At 52.4% G+C, this 20,311-nt stretch overlaps 1 protein-coding gene across 1 annotated transcript in view; it reads right to left on the bottom strand.

Moving 5' to 3' along the window:
• Nucleotides 1-20,311, bottom strand: part of ENTPD2 (ectonucleoside triphosphate diphosphohydrolase 2) — a 43,007-nt gene that overhangs the window by 11,380 nt on the left and 11,316 nt on the right. Inside the window, exon 2 of the mRNA XM_037879819.2 lies at nucleotides 5,099-5,216. Within this exon, the coding sequence (XP_037735747.1) occupies nucleotides 5,099-5,216 (118 nt within the window). The remainder of the gene's footprint in view (nucleotides 1-5,098; nucleotides 5,217-20,311) is intronic.

Here is a 20,311-nt window from a genome sequence, read left to right on the forward strand (position 1 = left end):
GCTTGCATACTCCAGCCAATCCCATTTATTCTCTTTCTTCAGTAGGGGCAGCCGGGGTGGGGTGGGGGGGGTTGTGCCCTCTTCCCAAGCCTGTGCCAGCTCCTTTTAGGGAGGGGATCACGGGGCTTTCCTCACTGTAAGGCAGCTCCGTTCTCTCCAGGCCGGTCAAAGGGCCGGCGTGGTGGAGCCTTGGCTGGATTTTTGCAGCTGTACATACAGCTGAGAACGTGGGAAGGGAAAACACACCCAGGCTTGTGGGTGAGTCGGCACAATCCTCTACTTCAGTCGGGTTATTTTGTGCCCATCGTGTCATGCCCAGGCACATATAACAAGGGCTGGGATTAGCCATTCCAATGTCCAAACAATACAGCCACTTCTGCTCTCCACCCAACGCAAAATCCCCCGCCAGCTGAAAGCCAGGCTGAACCAGGAGGTCTTCCGAAAGGGAACCCCGGCTCGGGCAGATGGCAAGGGGAGCCGCCCTCCCTCTCGTTCCCAGGAGTTCAACCCTAGGCCAGGCAGTCAGAGCTCACGGGCTTGTCCCACGTGGCATGGCAGGATTCAGCCCCATGCTAGCAATGACCATGCTTAAAGGTGGCTGTCACCCCGAGGATTCTGGAAGAGGATCTCTGGCTGGCGTGAGCGGAGCCATAGGATAAAATGCACCGTATACAGCAGCATCCCTCCTACAGCTCCACCTATGTTATAAGCAGAGTGGCAGCCCCTGGAGTGATGCACCCTGGGTCATCCTACTGCACAGAGGGCTGGGAGAAAGAAGGCCCAGCTGACTGGGTAACAGGCCCGGTTAGGAGGCCCAGCTACGCAGTACAGAAGCTGTGAGTTTAATCGGGGACAGGACGGGAATGGTGCCAGCCTCCATCCTGGCCAGACCAAAGCTCCATCCGGCTGCAGGTATGGACCACATGGCCCGTGCGGAGTACACAGGGACTACAGGCAGCTGGATCACCGCCTGGTTACAGACTCACTTAGACAGTCCAGTGCAGACAGGACTCCAGGCCATTCTGGCCCTGGGATTCCCAGATGTGCTGGACAAGAGGTGTCACACCTGCCTCCCCGCTCCCCAGACACACACGCTAGCCTCTCTCTCAGCTGAGCTCCGGGAACAGGCTGCAGGGGATGGAGTGGCTGAGTTCAGTGCCTGGTTTAATAAAGCATGGGCAACCCAGCGCCTGCCAGCACCTTAGTGCCAAGAGAAGGTGTACGGACGAGAGGACTTGACCGAGTTGTTTGCCATGCTCCAGGCCCATGTCCCGACATTCACAAGGGGAGCTGAGGGGAGGGACCCATCCTTTGCCAAGCACAGCTGACAAGCCTGAAGTAGACAGAGCTACTGCAGCATGTTTGTAATGACACGACCCGGGAGGGTGGGCGGGTTGTTGACAGTGGGGGGAATCGAACCTGGGACCTCGTGATCTAAAACCGTGGCCCTCTACTGCCAGAGCTAAGAGACCCAGCTCTGCAGACCACCCTGTAGCAGGCTCATGAATCTCTGTATGTGGCCCAGTCACTACTAGAGGGGACAGAATGCCATGCAGAGAGGGGGTGGGGGATATTTTCAACCTTATCCTGGGATGATGGGCGTGGAAATGATGCAGGCTGGATTTTGGCTGTGGTATGGGTGGGGCTCAGAGATGATCGTTGCAGTTCTGAGGTCCACTCCTCTAATGCAGAGTGGGAGGGGAAAAGGTTTGAGGGGCCAAATGTCTGGCATCAGCATTAGCGTGCGATGGGCCACGTGCTTCTGCCGGTGCGTGTGCGTCTGGGAGAGCCACAAACACCCGAGGAGCGTGGTGCTGTTTGGCTAGGGCACACACGGCAGCATGGCATGAAGACTTACACGGGATGGGTCCAGGATTGCTGTATGACTCACAAATGGCAGAGACTTGAGTGAATTATGTGGATCATCCCAAATGAGTGCTGGGGAACCCTGTATACCCCATTCGTATACACAGCCCTGGGAGCAGGTACCTTTATCATTCTGTTTTAAAACCAAGACCATCCACAGTGTGTTCTAAAACCCCGTCTTGGTTAATGAAAGCCAAACTCCAGGAAATTAACAACAACATAACGAAGCTCAGCTCAAATCTTCTGCCCAGGCTTTGGCTGTATCAAAGATTCGGCCGTTAGGACTGCTCAGCCCATACCCTAGATCCTCAATCTCCAAAAAAGTATGCCAACATTTTTATGGCTGATTTAGAACAACGCTTCCTCAGCTCTAGTCTCCTAACGCCCCTACTCTACTTGTGTTACATTGATGACATCTTCATCATCTGGACCCATGGGAAGGAGGCCCTTGAGGAATTCCACCAGGATTTCAACAATTTCCACCCCACCATCAACCTCAGCCTGGACCAGTCCACACAAAAGATCCACTTCCTAGACACTACAGTGCTAATAAGCGATGGTCACATAAACACCACCCTATACCAGAAACCTACTGTCCACTATACTTACCTACCTGCCTCCAGCTTTCATCCAGACCACATCTACCATTGTCCACAGCCGAGCTCTAAGACAACTGCATTTGCTCTAATGCCTCAGACAGAGAAAACACCTACAGGATCTCTATCAAGCCTTCTTAAAAGTACAATACCCACCAGGTGAAGTTAAGAAACAGATTGACAGAGCCAGAAGGGTACCCAGAAGTCACCTACTACAAGACAAGCCCAACAAATAAAATAACAGAACGCCACTAGCCGTCACCTACAGTCCCCAACTAAAACCTCTCCAGCGCATCATCAAAGATCTACAACCTATCCTGAAGGATGATCCCTTACTCTCACAGACCTTGGGAGACAGGCCAGTCCTCGCTTACAGACAGCCCCCCAACCTGAAGCAAATACTCACCAGCAACTACACACCACACAACAAAAACACTAACCCAGGAACCAAACCCTGCAACAAACCCCATTGCCAACTCTGTCCACATATCTATTCAAGGGACACCATCATAGGACCTAACCACATCAGCCACACCATCAGGGGCTCATTCACCTGCACATCTACCAATGTGATATATGCCATCATGTGCCAGCAATGCCCCTCTGCCATGTACATTGGCCAAACTGGACAGTCTCTACGCAAAAGAATAAATGGACACAAATCTGACATCAGGAATTACAACATTCAAAAACCAGTAGGAGAACACTTCAACCTCCCTGGTCACTCAATAACAGACTTAAAAGTGGCAATTCTTCAACAAAAAAACTTCAAAAACAGACTCCAACATGAAACTGCAGAACTGGAATTAATTTGCAAACTGGACACCATCAAATTAGGCCTGACTAAAAACTGGGAGTGGATAAGTCATTACAAAACCTAATTTTACCATACTAATTTCCCCCTACTGTTACTCACACCTTCTTGTCAACTGTTTGAAATGGACCACCCTCATTACCTCTACAAAAGTGATTTTTCCTCCCTTGGTATTCTACTGATAATTAAATTGTCTTGTTAGACTGACTCCCTCACCTGGTAAGGCAACTCCCATCTTTTCATGTACTATGTATAAATGTACCTGCTACTGTATCTTCCACTCCATGCACCTGATGAAGTGGGTTTTAGCCCATGAAAGCTTACGCCCAAATAAATTTGTTAGTCTCTAAGGTGCCACAAGGACTCCTCGTGGTTTTTGCTGATACAGACTAACATGGCTGCTACTCTGAAACCACTCTCCAGAACGCTGCTCTCACCTCCCTTATGTCCAGGTGGGGTAACAAATCAAATAGTTCCATAACAGCCAGCGTATCTAGTACAATTCTGGGCCCACTTCTCTCCTGTCTTGCACCTCGTGTGGTCATTTGTGGCCGTCATTTTTGATCTGTTACCACTCTGCACTGCTATAAGCAATGGCACAAGGTAGTGGCCAAGTAAGCTCTGCATCCAATTTGCTGGTGGCCCAAGTGGTGTAACCCCATTGAAATCAATGGAGCCCACATCTACTAAATCCAGAATTTGACCTTATATAGGTAGAGATGAAAACCATGGCACAACACAGACACTTCAGTAAAACAGACTCAGTCCCACTCGCTGGGGATGTTGGGTTATTCCACCAGCTCTAATTCTTCATCACAATAATCCTTTAGGGTTGCCCACTTTCTAATTGCGGAAAACCCAACACCCTTTCCCTGCCCCTGCCCCGAGGCCCTGACCTCTGCTCACTCCATCCCCACTCCCTTGATTGCTTGCTCTCCCCTACCCTCGCTCAATTTCTCTGCAAGGCACAAGCAGGCATCAAGAGAAGGCCAGGAGCTGCAACAGTTTGAATGTGAGAGATGGAATGTGTGCAGGACAGGGTTTGGGGTACGGGCTCCAGGCAGCTCTGGCTGCTGTGGTTCGCTGGGGCTCCGGTACTGAGATGCTGACCTCAGGTGGCCCCTTAAATAGCAGCTACACCAGTGCTGCCCCCGCATTTCTTGGGGACAGAGGAAGTCTGCATGGCTCCTGGGAAGCGATAGCATGTCCGGCTCCTAGGTAGAGGGGTGGCCAGGGGGGCTGTGTGTGCTGCCCCCACCTGCAGGCACAGCTCCAAGCACTGGCTCTGCAGCTCCCATTGGCCACGGCGTTCCTGGTCAATGGGTGCTGCAGAGCCGGCGCTCGGGGTGGCACCTGCAGGTGGGGGTAGCGCATGGAGCTCTACTGGCCACCCCTCCACCTTGGAGCCAGACATGCCGGCCGCTTCCTGGGAGCCGCACAGAGCCGCGTATGGAGCCTGCCTTAACCCCGCTGTGGCCAACCGGACTTTTAGTGGCCCGGTCAGGTGTGCTGACCAGAGCTGCCAGGGTCTCTTTTCAACCGGGTGTTTCGGTTCAAAACCGGACACCTGGCAACCCTAATAACCCTATAGTTTGGCAGGGAAGGCACTGTGAATTACAAGGCTTGTAAAAGTCACTAGCCTGATTCTTCTCTCACCATGGGGTAGAATTAGGAGCAACGGCACTGAAGTCAATGGAGTTACACTGATGTAAGCCAGACAAGAAGCAGGCCCAGCCCAGCCAGTCTGAAGTCGCCAACAGTACCCAGACAGCGCCCACTACAGAGCCACGTGACGTAGCACAAGCAATTAATTGACTCCTACCTTCCACGTCGCACATGCTGTGCTGGCTGACAATCCCCGTGTCATTCTCTTTGTCCGCAGGCCACTTGTAGACGAACATGGCGGTGTGGGAGGAGCCGGCGTCCAGAACGATTCCATACTGCGTGCACAGGGAGAGAGGGGGAAAGGCTCAGGCTGGCACCGAGGCCGGTGTGGAGCAGCAGCACGTGAATTCTGCTACGGTCGAGTCCCACAAGATGCTCCCAAAGGGCCTGATGTGCAGCCATTTAGAGGGAAATTTGGAAGACTAGAAGCCCTGCTTTGCGTTTCCTATTGGCCAGAGACTGCAAGGCCATTTCCCTTCCAAGAATCACCCCGGGTATGAAACGCAATGAGCATCTTCCGGCAGAAAGACAAGCTGAGCACAGTGGGGCCAGAGGCAGACGAGCTCTGCACCCACCGTGCGCTGACACAGGCTCTTCTGGGGACTCTGCACATTGCCTAACCGCAGCCGATTGGCTGGAAATTCAGCTTTAGGCATCATGGTCCAAACGGAGTGTATGGGCCGGGAGTTCCGGACTCTGCCACTGACTGAACCGGGGGGGCGGGGGGCATATGGGGCCAATCAGTGCCTTGACTGAGCAGGTTCACTGACAGGGTGATGACGACACAGGAAGCTCCCAGAGCCTTGCCTACATTCGCGCTCCCAGTGGTGCTAACCCTGGTGCACCAGAAGCAGAGGGAGCATGGATGGGAAGTAAGATTCCCTAGAATGAAGTCCCAGTGAGACCCCAGGATAAGGGCACAGGCAAGTGAGTCAGCAGTGTGCCCTTGTTGCCAAGAAGGCCAATGGCATTTTGGGATGTATAAGTAGGGGCATAGCCAGCAGATCGAGGGACGTGATCGTTCGCCTCTATTCGACATTGGTGAGGCCTCATCTGGAGTACTGTGTCCATTATGGGCCCCACACTACAAGAAGGATGTGGATAAATTGGAGAGAGTCCAGCGAAGGGCAACAAAAATTATTAGGGGTCTGGAACACATGACTTATGAGGAGAGGCTGAGGGAACTGGGATTGTTTAGTCTGCAGAAGAGAAGAATGAGGGGGGATTTGATAGCTTCTTTCAACTACCTGAAAGGGGGCTCCAAAGAGGATGGTTCTAGACTATTCTCAGTGGTAGAAGAGGACAGGACAAGGAGTAATGGTCTCAAGTTGCAGTGGGGGAGGTTTAGGTTGGATATTAGGAAAAACTTTTTCACTAGGAGGGTGGTGAAACACTGGAATGCGTTACCTAGGGAGGTGGTGGAATCTCCTTCCTTAGAAGTTTTTAAGATCAGGCTTGACAAAGCCCTGGCTGGGATGATTTAATTGGGGATTGGTCCTGCTTTGAGCAGGGGGTTGGACTAGATGACCTCCTGAGGTCCCTTCCAACCCTGATATTCTATGATTCTATGATTCTAAGTATCTGGATTTTGATCATTGGTTTGGCCCCTCCTAATCCCAGCTGGACGGCAGCCCCATCCTTCCCTAACTCCTGTACAGTTCTCAGCATTAACCTTCTTTTTGAGTTCTTTCCCTTTCCTTTTCTCTCCCTACCACTGAGACAGACACACCCAGTTTGACGTCCTTCCTAGCAGGGAATTACAGGGAAGTGAAACTCTGCCTGGTTAATCCCCCTGCTTTTGCCATTCATTACTTATTACAAAGGGCTCCCTCCCTCCTCTAGGCAAGGCGAGCTGCTTGCTTCCCATCTGCAAGGATCAAGAGAGACCCGTGTGGGGACTGCAGCTCTGGCTCCAAAGAAGGACTGAGAGTTCAGTAATTAATTCTTTGCCCATGAATGGATTTGCCATTCTTCTATAAATAGATCCACCTCTTTCCTCTCAGACAAGATTTCCACAGCACCCAAAAAAGAAAGCCAGAGCAGATTCAGCTTTCTGTTGTTCCGGGGCATCCCCAGTGCACTGCTCTGCTCACCCACCTCCGCAGAATGGGGCTGAATTTCATCTCTGTCAAATTTATGCTTTGGGCTTTTCTTCGGGCTCGAAAATCCTGCCACCAAACCACCAAACCCTATGCAAAACCAAACTGCTTTGGGCTTGTGTACACTGGAAAGTTGCACTGATTGAACTGTGATTTTTAATGACTGAAGAAGGCTGTGTGGACACCCCGATTTTGGTGTAAACCAGGCTTATTGTGGTTTAGGCCCAGTCGATTAGGAATTAGCTTTCAAGAGGTGAACCGTGTATAAGTATCCGACCCTGATCAACCAAGTAACTTTATTCTGAGCATATTTACTGTTAAAACACCACGGGTGGAATTTACCCTGTGCATCAGGCCAATAAGAGGCCTAAGCATTGTTTAAGGCCATTGGTTTAAACATGGGTTTGTCTACATGGGGACATCCAGAAAAATTAATCCAAATTAACTAAAGTGTGAATTCAAACTGGATGGGTTAAACTGCAGCAAGCCCCCATGTGGATGCTCTGATTCAGAATTAAAGTTGACTTAATTCAGTTTAGCTTAATTCACTTCCAAAGTGAATTAAACTAAGCTGAATTAAGGCCACTTTAATTCTGAATCAGAGGGTCCACACAGGCACTTAATGCAGTTTAACCAATCCATTTTAAATTCACACCTTTAGTGAAGTTGGATTAATTTTTCTGAGTTCCCCATGTAGACGAGCCCTAAACTGCGTGTTTGCCCTCCTTTCTAGCAGGTAATTAAAGGGTTTACTGTAGGGAAGTGGCCTCAGGCTAGCCCTCTGTGCAGGGGTAAATTTCACAGTCTCATTGGGGTCCTTGAGAATTCACACTGGGGCCCCACTTAAGTCTCTATGGGGAGACCAGAGTCTTTGCTCTGTTTCTCCTTTGATGTGTGCTCTCCAGCGCAGGCACGGTCCCCTGCACTGAGCACCCAGGCTCCAGCCAGAGCTAGCGGGAGAGTTATAGTTAGTTTCTCCAGTTTTATTTTCTCCCCCCATTCCCTGGCTGATTCTTCCGACCTCCCCATCCTCCTCCTGCTGCAGTCTGAGCACGCTGCCCACCTATTACATCCATCACCGGGCCGTCTAGGCACCAAGACACGTGAAGCCCCAGCTGCTCTTCTGTCGCTGTGGTTACCCCTGCTCTGCCTGACACACATGGACAAAGCAAGCGGCCGCGAGGGAGAGACATGGCCCTGTCTGTTCCTCTCCCTCCGGCCAGGGCAAGAGGGGAGAAAAGACCAGCGGGGCAACACTAAAGGGCCTGGGCCCTCGGAGCCGGGATTGCGTCTCCAGCTCAGATGCTAACGGCCTTGCCTATGCTGAGTTTGTGGTAGCCTTTGACGTGCTTTCCTGGATGGGCCCGAGCTTGGGTTTTAGAAACAGCTGCGGTGCTGGGCCCTGTCTGTGAGGGTGGGGAAGAGTGGGGCCAGGAGAGAGCCCGGGGCCTGGAGGAGACAGATACGGTAAATGCAAGCAGGCAGAACTTTGCTGCAGGGACCTTTGGAGGAGAGGGGAGATAGGGAAGCAGCTTAGTGGCCTTGTCCTTCACCACTATCCTCATCCCCCCAATCCACAAGGAAGCCCCACACCCCCACCTGGGAACCCTCGTTACCCATGGGTCCTTGCACAGGCTCTGCCAAGGGAATCCCTGCCTTTATCCCCACGCCCATGAGGCAGATGTCCCCCCAGGCCAAAGGGAACCCTGCTCCTGGGTAAGGCCCTAGGCTAGAAAATGCTGGCTAAGACAGAGATAGGTGGCTGGGCTGGGCTGCACAGCACGAGCTGGGAGGAACCATGGCCAAGCAACCTTCTGGCTAACGTGGCGTCCCCTACGCCAGGATGGGGCCCGAATTTATGCCAACACCCGCCCTTCCCCCATTCTCCTAGGGAAGGGCCCCACTCTAGTACCCAGCTCTTCAACAGCATTTTTCACCAGTAGATCTCAAAGCTCCTATACACAGGAAGGCAGTGTCATTATCCCCATTGTACAGAGGGGAAACTGAGGCACGGGATAGGTGAAGTGACCTGCCCAATGTCATCCAGCTGGCCAATGACAGAGGCAGGAACAGAACCCATGTTTGAAGTCCCCAGCTGGTGCTCCAACTATGAGGTAACATTAGCTCCCAGTACTTTCCTAACCTCCCTGGTATAATACACCCATTGCCAGAGCAAGTAACCCCAGAGCCGATGGGTAGACATGGAAGATGGCCTAACCCCAGCCAGTGCAGGCTTGTTCGCTGGAGCGTATCGCAGTGCTGGGCTCTGTAAAACAAGCTGTTTCCAATTCCAATATATCTTTTTTGAGATGGGGAGACCACACCTGGTACGCCCACATCTTGAATCCTGTGTGCAGATCTGGTCATCCTGCCTCAAAAAAGATACATTGGAATTGGAAAAGGTTCAGAAAAGGGCAACAAAAATGATCAGGGGTATGGAACGGCTTCCGTAGGAGGAGAGATTAGTAAGACTGGGACTTTTCAGCCTGGAAAAGAGATGACTCAGGGAGGATATGATAGAGGTGTATACAATCATGACAGGTGCGGAGAAAGTAAATAAGGGAGTGTTATTTGCTCCTCATAACACAAGAACTAGGGGTCACCAAATGAAATGAATAGGCAGCAGGTTTAAAACAAACAAAAGGAAGTATTTCTTTACTCAACGCACAGTCAACCTGTGGAACTCTTTGCCAGAGGATGTTGTGAAGGCCAAGACTTTAATAGGGTTCAAAAAAGAACTAGATAAGTTCATAGAGGATAGGTCCATCAGTGGCTATTAGTCAGGATGGGTAGAGAAGGTGTCACTAGCCTCTGTTTGCCAGAAGCTGGCAATAGGGGATGGATCACTTGATGGTTACCTGTTTTGTTCATTCCCTCTGGGGCACTTGGCATTGGCCACTGTCGAAAGACAGGGTACTAGGCTAGATGGAGCATTGATCTGACCCAGTATGGCCGTTCTTAAGTTAATCAAATATGCCCAGGGAGCCAGTCTGCTGAGTGCTAGGGAAGAGGGCATTGTTATTCAGAGATGAAGTACACCAGAAAGTAACAAATGCCGGAGAAATTCAGAGAGAATTGGCCGCTCATGGATCTAAGATACGGTGTCTGATTGTTTCATCACAGTGGCACTACTTGGAAATATTTTCTTTAATTAACATGTTCTAAATATGTTGTAATATAGTGTTATGACACAAAGAAGGAACTACCCCCAGCTGTGCAAGAGGGAATGTTTATAGCTCATCGTGCTACCAGTATTGTCTCATTATTTCTTTGTACTCCCCCTTCTGTCTGTATCCATCTGTTGTCTCTTGTCTTATACTTAGATTGTAAGCTCCTTGGGACAGGGACTGTCCTTTGGTCAGGGGTGAAAGTAAGTCTAGAGACTTACCAGTACGGGGCTGGGCTGGGGCCGGCTCTGGCCCCCGGAAGGGGCGGGGCCTCGGGCGGAAGGGATGGGGCTGGGGGAGGTCAGAGCCAGCCCCGGCCCACCCTGTACCGGCAAGTGCCTCCTTCCCCCTCCCCAGGGTAACAGCGGCAGCCGGGGGCTCTGGCAACAGTTTAAAGGGCCCTGAGTGGTAGCGGCGGCTGAGCTCTGGGCCCTTTATATTGTCCCCGGAGCCCAGCTGCTGCTTCCCCAGGGCTCCGGCGGCAGCGCTCCGGGGACTGGGCTCCGGCCGCCACTACCACCCCGGGCCCTTTAAATCGTCCCCGGAGCCTGCTGGAGCCCCGGGGAAGTGGTGGCAGGCCTCCGGGGACGGTTTAAAGGGCCCAGGGCTCCGGCCGCCACTACCGCCCCGGGCCCTTTAAATCGTCCCCGGAGCCTGCTGGAGCCCTGGGGAAGTGGCAGCAGGCCTCCGGGGACGGTTTAAAGGGCCCAGGGCTCCGGCCGCCTCTACCGCCCCGGGCCCTTTAAATCGTCCCCGGAGCCTGCTGGAGCCCCGGGGAAGTGACGGCAGGCCTCCGGGGACGGTTTAAAGGGCCCAGGGCTCCGGCCGCCACTACCGCCCCGGGCCCTTTAAATCGCCGCCCCAGCCCCGCCACTGCTACTCCAGGGCTCCGGCAGCGGGGCTCTGGCAGCAATTTAAAGGGCCGGGGGCTCCAGCCACTGCTGGGAGCCCCAGGCCCTTTAAATTGCGCCTGGAGAAGCTGATCCACCCCGGTACGGTGCACCGGCTCTTGCCAGTACAGTGTACCGGGGCATACCGGCTTACTTTCACCTCTGCCTTTGGTTCTGTCTGTACAGTGTCCGGCACAATGGGGTCCTGCTCCATGGCTGGGGCTGATAGGTCACTACAGTAATACAAAGAATAAACATATGGGGACAGCATCCCAGGAGCACAAACCTGTCAGCAGAACTTCCCCACTCCCGGAGATAAACAGCCTGAATAAGTTACATAGAAAACACATGTGCTAGACAAGCAGCTCTCAATCTTTCCAGACAACTGTACCCCTTTCAGGAGTCTGATTTGGCTTGCGGACCCCCAAGTTTCACCTCGCTTAAAAACTCTTTTCTTACAAAATCAGACATAAAAATACACAAAAGTGTCACAGCCCACTGTTACTGAATAACGGCTGACTGTCTCACTTTTACCTTATAATTATAAAATAAATCAACTGGAATATAAATATTGTACTTACTTTTCAGTGTATAGTCTATAGCGCAGTATAAACAAGTCATTGTCTGTATGAAATTTTAGTTTGTACTGACTTTGCTAGTGCTTTTTCTGTAGCCCATTGTAAAACTAGGCATACCTCTAGAGGAGTTGATGTACCCCTGGAAGACCTCTGAGTACCCCCAGGGGTACACGTATCCTAGTTGAGAACCACGGTCTTGAACAAAGCTCTCTCGCTTTCCAAAGCAAACTGCCCTGAATCGGTTTGCTTCCCTGCACAGTAACTAGAAAGGAAGCTGGGCTCCAGGTGTGACATGTTATTCTGGCCCCCTATGCTGCACTGCAGGGATCTCCCACAATCTGCAGTTATCCAGACTCTGGGCAGCTTTGAAGCACGGTTACTGCCCGTTTTATGAAGCAGACACTCACATCCCAAGAAAAATACCCATCCACTGTCTTTCCTGGATCCCTTGCAATGGGAACGGGGCAGGGAATTCTGCAGCCCTGAATCAGTCCTGCCACCTCAGAGAGCAGGGTTACCCTGTCCCACCCAGCCTGTGCTGTTCCTGGGCATCACCACTGCGAGATACAGGGCTACGAACTCCTGTCATGGAGGGGGCTGTGTAGGCTGCCAAGCTACGGTTGTTTCCATGCAAGTTACTGCCTGAATCTGACCAGGGGGTCCCACCATGGAAAATCCTCTGCCTGGAAGGCGCGTGCTAGACATGTAATTAACAGGGGATAAACCCGGCTGCCAGACTCCTTTGGCAATCAGCAGTAGCTGCCCTTCTCCACCACCTGCCCTCTGAGGAGCCCCAACCGCATTACAAACATCCACTGTATTTCACAGCTCCCCTGTGAGGGAGGTAAGTGACATTACCCCCATTTTACAGATGGGAAAACTGAAGCACAATGATGCAGTGACTTCCCCATGATCACAGGGTAACTCAGCATCAGAGCCAAGAATAGCTCCCAGGTCTCCCCACACCCAGACCCATTGCTTCACCATGAGGCCATCCTTATCTCCACTGACACAGGAAGCTGAGCAGGAAGTCTCCCCCTTACGACATCAAGTCATTTAACTAAGAGCTAGGCTGGGTGGTGAGTTGGAGAGCGTGGCAGGTCTTTATGGGTGTGTGCTCCACGCAGAGTATGGGGAATGCCCTGTCTTGGATCAACCCCACGAGCCCTGCTCCCTTGGAACAATGGGAACCGTGCGTTACAAGTGCTGGGAACTTGGACTCCGAGGTTGCCAATGACTGAAGTAAGCCATCTGTGACCACTTGATGGGCCCAGATGTAAACACAGAGTGCCATTACAGACAATGAACGCAGTGTTCTGCATGGCCAGAATTACTCTCAATTGAGAAACTGATTTCAAAATATATATGTCAAAACCAGCTGGTCCCTCCCACCCCCACAGGCCATTGGCTTCACAGGAGACCTGTTACGAGTCTGTGATGCGTGGGGCCCACGTCCCCAGCAATGCCCCTGGGACAGGACGTTTTCGTGTAAGGAGCAGGGCTGGCAAGGTCTGCTCCACTGCTTTGTTGATGCAAGAACCACCTCAGGGTTGTCAGGTTTTTTCCGTGTCTCCTATTTGTGTGGCCACAAAGTGCCCCCTGGTCACAGCGCGGCATTGGCCCGTTGCTGTGCAACACCATGACTGCACGTGGGGCAGTTTTGTGCTCTTACCCAACCCTGGGATATTCTGAGGGTCCAAAGCGATTGTGGGCCTGGGACCTGCAAGCACCTCACAAGAACTAGGAGGCGCCACTGGGACAAACCAGATGGACTCACGAAGAGCATCAACCCCGCGTGTGACTCAATCCATTTAAAACAAGGTGGTCCAGTGGAACTTCCAGCCACTGGACCACCTTGGATCTGGAATCACTACAAACGCTTCCCTGAGAGCAGCCGCTCAGTTGCTAGGCTACCATTTTTACAAGGCATATGGAGGGAGACATAAGGGTAGGGTGCTCTGACCTGAGAGACCTCCCCTGTTGTTCCCTTAAGGGCTGGTAACATACATGGGGGTGGGGGTACATTCACTGTAGGTTGGGTGCTTTTGTTAGCTCCTTGGCTAAAAGGTGTTAGAGAAGGGTACAATGTTATTGTGGCTTTAAGTAGTGATTCAGGAAGTTGTACGCAGGTACACGCACTAAGTAGGATGGGGATGAGAGGATTAGTCAGCGGACTCCCAACTGCCTTCTCCTAAATCAAAGATTCTGCAGTCGTGACACAGATAATTGTTTAATGATGTGTGAGCTAGCATAATCCAGCTTCCTGCCTTGAGCTATGCTCCCCTCCTTGGGAAAACAGGAGCAAAATGCAGCAAAAACTTACTTTAGCCATCAACGTCCCCAGATCTAGCTCTGAATACACAGGGGGAGTAAGTCCATTGAGTGAAGAGGAGCAATCTTTACCTAGAGCCAAATTCCATGGTCCTTAATCATGCAAATCTCTCCTTTAAATCTACAGAAGATTTGCTGCACTAAAGACTAAAGGATTTAGCCTAGAGTAGAACTGCCTGGTCAGAGTGTTTGATTGGTGAGACCTCAGCTACACGATGTGCAGTTGCTGATTTAAATGACAGATCAGCTCTTGATGCCTCATCAAAGCCACTGTGAGATTAGACAGTCTTTGTAGGTCTGTCTAAGAGAGGTGCCAGCTTCCATTCAGATAAATGCGAGGCACTTCACAGAATAGGTTTCCTTGGTCCCAACGCCCTTTCCCACAAGTGCCCTGTGTGTAAGGATTTTGCTCGAGGCATTCATGGCCAGGATCTCTCCATCTGGGGCTTTGATGTTTTACAAGCATACCTGAAATGGGGTTCTTTTACAAGAACAATGCTCCGTGCTTCTGAGACAGCCACAGAGAAAACTGCAAACAGACAGGGATGTGTCAGAGGGCATGTGTAGAGGTGGGGGTGGGGCAGGCTGGAGAAGGCCGTCGATTGGTAGAGCTGGGCGAAATTTTTCAGCAAAAATCTATTTTTTAGGAAAAAAAAAATGCAGGTTCAACTATACTTACACTCCCAAGAATTCGTGTCAGTTTGCCAAATTGCTTCAGTAAAAAAACATGACCCGAAAAAGACACTGGGAAAAAAATCAAAATTTTTCATTTTTATATGTTCAAAACATTTTGCTTTTTTGATATTTCCTTCTGTTTTATTAAAAAAAAATGTTTAAAATGCTCATGCTCACAGTGAAACATTCGCTGGGGGAGGATGAAGAGCTTTGTTCAGCCATAAATAAATAAATAAATATAACTTGCAATTTTTCCAGAATTGTCAGCAAACTGAAAACTCCAGGGTTCGCCTGGCTCTCTTGATTGGTTTGGTCCGGCAACATATGAACCTGCACCAGCACGAGGAGCCGAGCACTCACGGGGCTGGCATGGGTCAGGGGTCAGCAACCTTTGAGAAGTGGCATGCCAAGTCTTCATTAATTTAAGGTTTCGCCTGCCAGTAATATATTTTACATTTACAGGGCCCCCCCGACAGAACCCCGGGCCGGCTGCGGGCTGAGCGGGGCTGGCAGACAGAACCCCAGACCGGCAGCCCGCTGAGCCGCTCAGCCCATGGCCGGTCTGGGGTTCTGTCCGCCGGCCCCTGCCAACCGGGGTCCTGGCGGCCGGCGCCGGCCCGCCCAGCCTGCAGACGGTCTGGGGTTCCGTCCATCCAGGCCGGCAGCAGGCTGAGCAGGGCCAGCGGCCGGGACCCTGGCTGGCAGCAGAGTGCCACTAAAAATCAGCTCGCATGCCGTCTTTGGCACGCATGCCACAGGTTGCTGACCCCTGCACTAGGTCACAGTAAGTACTTAACCAGCCTGGCCAAGCCATCAGGCAGAGCAGTGTGAGAGTGGCGGGGACCGGAGGGGAGAGAGAAGTAAAACTGTGTGAAAAGTTGGTGAAGTGGCCGGAAGATGGGCCATGGGGACGGGAAAATCTGAGGAGCAGCACCTGGGGTGAAGAAAGAAGTGAGACACAAAGGAGAGGGCAGCAGAGAATGCAGAGAGCAGCGGGGAGTGGAGGTGGGAAAGAAATGAGAACCGGTTAGCGAGAGCCACAGGACAGGGAAAACAGCTCTATAGCAGGATGGAAAAGATGTGTGGGAGTCCTCAGGATGCAGTAGCCAGGGGTGCCCCGGGTCTGTGCTGGGATGCACTGACAAGTGTGCAGGGAAGCCAGCCAGCTCCTGCCTGTACTATACACCCTCCCCCCCTGCCAGTGCAAGAAGATGCCTTGCAGAACTCTGAGGGCTAAGATAAAACCCCAGCACACGGATCAAAGAGCACGGCCCGTGGGACGAGCTGAGGCGAGTCAGAGCTGGGGTACACACTGCGTGAGCTACTCAAAGGGGCTTCACCGCCTTAGCCTCCTCTCCCAACCTGCCCCAGGACAGAGCCTTGACTGGAGACAGTGATGCACAAGAACGAACCACAATGCCAGCACAGCTGATATTAATAGATGAAATCCCAGCCTCTGTCTCCGCCTGTTTATAGACTGCTTCCCTGGAGTTACAGAGCACAGACACATAGCCCAGTCCTACTGTAAACAGTGCCCCAAAGATCTCCATTTCCTAGCCATTCCCTCTGTAGAGCTCACATCAGCCAGCAGCCCAGAACCAGCCTCTCCCCTTATCGCACACCGCAGGGGAGGAGAATGGTGTTTAGCATTTCCCAGCAGGCTGCCATGTGTGGAGATGTGGAAGGAGCACTCCTATCTCCCATCAGCCAGCCACCCAGCCTTAAAACACAGATCAAAGCCATCTGCCTAGGGTCTCCATCCTGGAACGGCTGTATTGGTGGAACTATTCCAAGTTCTGCTAGCCAAGGTGCTGTCCCCATGTCTGCTTTGTGAAATACACCGTGCAGAACACAGTTTGCACCCAGGCAAAATCAAACGGGGGTTATAATACAGCAGGAGAGGACATCAAGAGCAATGTGGCGCCCAGACACAGCACATCTGCAACGGAGATGGGACAGTAGGACAGGACAGATGTAACCAGCAGCATTCCCCTTAACTCCTGTGCCACTAGGATTCAGGCCAGTAACCACTGAATGGCAGGCAGTTACAGCCACACTGCCTTCTGTGCAAGGTGAGCTGTATTCCCCAAACTGCCAGCTCGGCGTACCTTATTGCTCACCTGCCACAATGCCTGGCACCCGGTTCCACTGCAAGGCCTTGGTCTTGATTGTCAAGTCCCGCGGTAGAGCAGGACCCAGCCACACCAGATATTGCAACTCCTATCTATGACCCTCTGAGACAGCTGCATCCTCCGGGGTGCAGTTTCGGGTGATACTCACGAGAATCAAAGGTGGGATGCTTTCAGAGGAAAGTGCCAGCTGTAGAATGAGCTTCTGGAGCAGCTAAGCTGGGACTTAAACCCACAGATTTGCTGTAACCTTCCAGCCATAATCCACCCCAGGGATGGAGACGGTAACCCGAAGGGAGACAGGCATGTACTGCGGGGGATGGGCGTAGTAGAGCTAAACATACAGATCTGGAGGGCAGCTGCCAGGTTTGGGGTCCAGCTACAGAAAGAGCCCTTCTGGAGAGGAAAACAAACCAAATATGACAGATCTCCGTCCCTGCTGGCAAACTGTACCCAACTGGACTGATGAATAGGGCCCCTGCCGGGCAGCGAGAAGGGTGCAGTGGGTTAGTGCATTAGGCTTTCCCCTCTGGAAACCTGGTGAGGTCATGAGTGAGACCTAGTTAGGATGCCCCATTTTAAGACACTAACCGATGGCCCAAGAGTCTCCTCTCAGAAACCTAGAACCAGAATGTCAGGGGTGTCACAGCAAGAGCAAGAGGCCAAGGCAGAGCCGTGGGGAGAGGTTTAATAATGACGTCTGACTCGCCTGCATGCATTGCTGGAGTCCTTTATCGAGCTATGGGGCCCTACAAACATTAACCTGCACAGCGCCCCATTGGACCAGGGATGAGTTCTCCCCAAGTTCCAGGTGGGGAAACTGAGGCACGGAGAAGGGAAATGACTTGCGAGTTTGCGGTAGAGCCAGGTCTAGTCCCCAAGTTTCCTGATGCTCCGTCCTGGGCACAGGGCTCCCTCCCATCTCATTCACTCGGGATCAATTCTCTGGGGGAGCTGGGGTGGTGGCAAGAGGCATAATGACAAGGCTGAAGGAGGAAGATGTCCAGGCTAGGATTCCTGCTTCCCAATGACCTGCCAGCAGCACGTCCCAGCCATAGGGAACGGAGCCTGCAGGGCAGATTCACACACAAACCCACAAGGCTGGTCCTAATACTGAGGACTCTATAGGACTCCTAGACCAGGCATCCTTCAGACCAGTTCCTGGCTCTCAGAAGGACCATAAGGGAGCCTGTCCTGAGAGCGAGGGTCGGGATCCCAGTGCAGCACGCGCTGAAGCATGTCACTGATGAGCAAACAATCAGAGGTTACTAGACTGTTGCAAGCCTCACCTCACCCCTGCAGAGAGAGGGGAAATGAAATCAACTGACAGATCCAGCAGAGCTAAATTTAAACTTGGTCAAACCCAGGGCCAGTGTCTTGGTTTTCCATTCAGCAACTTCCATATTTGGGGGGTTCAAAGGTGCTTCCGGTAGCTGGTGTTCTGTTAACTCTTCGCTGTCCTAGGCTGAATCGTTCCTCTCCCATGAAGTGGCTGGGTTTACACGAACCCAGCACCCCCAAGGACACCTTCGCCTGGGCAGAGACAGTTAATAAAAGGCCAGATACCCACTGGGGGCTCTGAGCTCACCAAACTCACTTGTGACCTAATCAGGATTTGAACCCATCACCTTGGAGCTCAAGAAGAGTACACTAGCCACATTCTTCTACTTCCACCCCAATGAGGCCAACTGCTGATGCTGTAGGATGGAGGCTTCGCTGTTGAGCCGCTGGGCACACCGGCAAAGAGCTTTATGGAGACCCATTTGCTCTCTCATGGGAAAGGCCATCACCAAGCACTAGCCAATCAGACGCTGGCAAAACAGGTTCCCAACACCGTCTGCTGCCCCCAGGCAAGCCCGCCAGCCTCTCACAGTTGCACAGACATGCTTTAAGCTGGAGTTCTGCTCCCCCAATTGTGTACATGTCGGGGGCACACAGACCATCTGATGGCTGCCCCCATCTCCGCCTGGCCTGAAGATCAGAGCAGATTAAGGGCCTAGATACCCGGTGCGAGTCACTTAGACAGAAATCAGGCACCTGTCCCTCAGCCAGTGCAGGCCCAAATGCGGGGTGCAGCATGTGACCCCAAATGAGGGATGCACAAACATTATTTGGGCAGGAAATTTAAAAATGCCGTGGGATTCCTTCCTGCAGGGTAACCGGCGCTCTGTGACCTCCCTGGCAGGACTGAAGTCAAGCAAACTGGCATTGAGAGCCACAGTTTTAAACAGGAATGGTAATTAACCATTGCAACATGGGACTTTCTCCTTTCAATGAAGCCTGGCTGTCTAGCTCAGAGTTACACTGCAGCGCAGACACAAGCTATTCGGGTCAATGCGGGTGTCACGGGGCGACAGTCTGGGCCCTGAGGTCTCGTACGGGTCCCCTCTGGCCTTACGAATGATGAATTCTTCACTTCTGATGTGAACAATTGTCAATAACCGATGAGAAGGGGAGACAAACTGATGTGGGACACTGGGAATTTGGGGATGAAACGTGAGTGACGTCCCTAGAGAAGAGGGACATTTGAGAGACAGGCTTGCAGCCCTGACCCCACGTATCCACACTCCCTCACTCAGCCCCACCAGGCTGTGGGGGGCTGCCGTGGGCAGCAGGTTGACGCTTGAGGTTCTTCAGAACGGAGCTGTCTAAGCACTTACACTGTGATCACCACCAGAGCACCTCAGCACCTAATAAAACCATCACCACCGGCCAGCAGAGCTGGAACAATTCGTATAGTGGGGGTGCTGAGAGCCATCGAACCAAACTGGAAACCCTGTGTATGATGGAAACTAATTCAAGCCAGGGGGTGTGGCAGCACCCTAGTTCCAGCACCTATGCCGCCACTGAGAGGCTCACACATAGTCTAGTTTCCTCTCTCCACCCTGAAATCTGTCCCCTCCACCTTCACCGTCCCCCCCGTCACCAGGGTCTTTGCTGCGGCCAAACTGAAATAGGGAGATTTCCACTTTCCTCTGGAAGGGGCAAAAACTCTGATCATTCTCAGCTCCAACAGAAGGCATCGGTGCCGACTCCGTGGGTGCTCCGGGGCTGGAGCACCCACAGGGAAAAATTGGTGGGTGTTTTGCACCCACAGGCAGCTCCCCGCCCCGCCCCAGCTCACCTCCGCCTCCGCTCCGCCTCCTCCCCTGAGCGCGCCGCTGGGTCCTGCTTCTCCCCCTCCCTCCCAGCGCTTGTGCCGTGAAACACCTGTTTCACGCGGCTAGCCTGGGAGGGAGCAGGAAGGGGAATGCGACGCACTTGCGGGAGGAGGCGGGACCGGGGCGGGGATTTGGGGAGGGTTCCAATAGGGGCAGGGAGGGGTGGGGGGGCACAAGAACCTACCGGTGCTGACAAAAGTTGGCGCCTGTGACAGAAGGGAGCCCCCTAGCCTAAGCCTGGCTGATGAGGAAGCTCTGGTCAGATCCTCACCCCTCACCAGGTTGCCTGTGTGTCACTCCGGGGCATGGTGACAATTGGAGGCCTTTCAGTTTGACGTGT

The sequence above is a fragment of the Chelonia mydas genome, chromosome 16, assembly GCF_015237465.2.
Source record: "Chelonia mydas isolate rCheMyd1 chromosome 16, rCheMyd1.pri.v2, whole genome shotgun sequence".
NCBI lineage: Eukaryota > Metazoa > Chordata > Testudines > Cheloniidae > Chelonia > Chelonia mydas.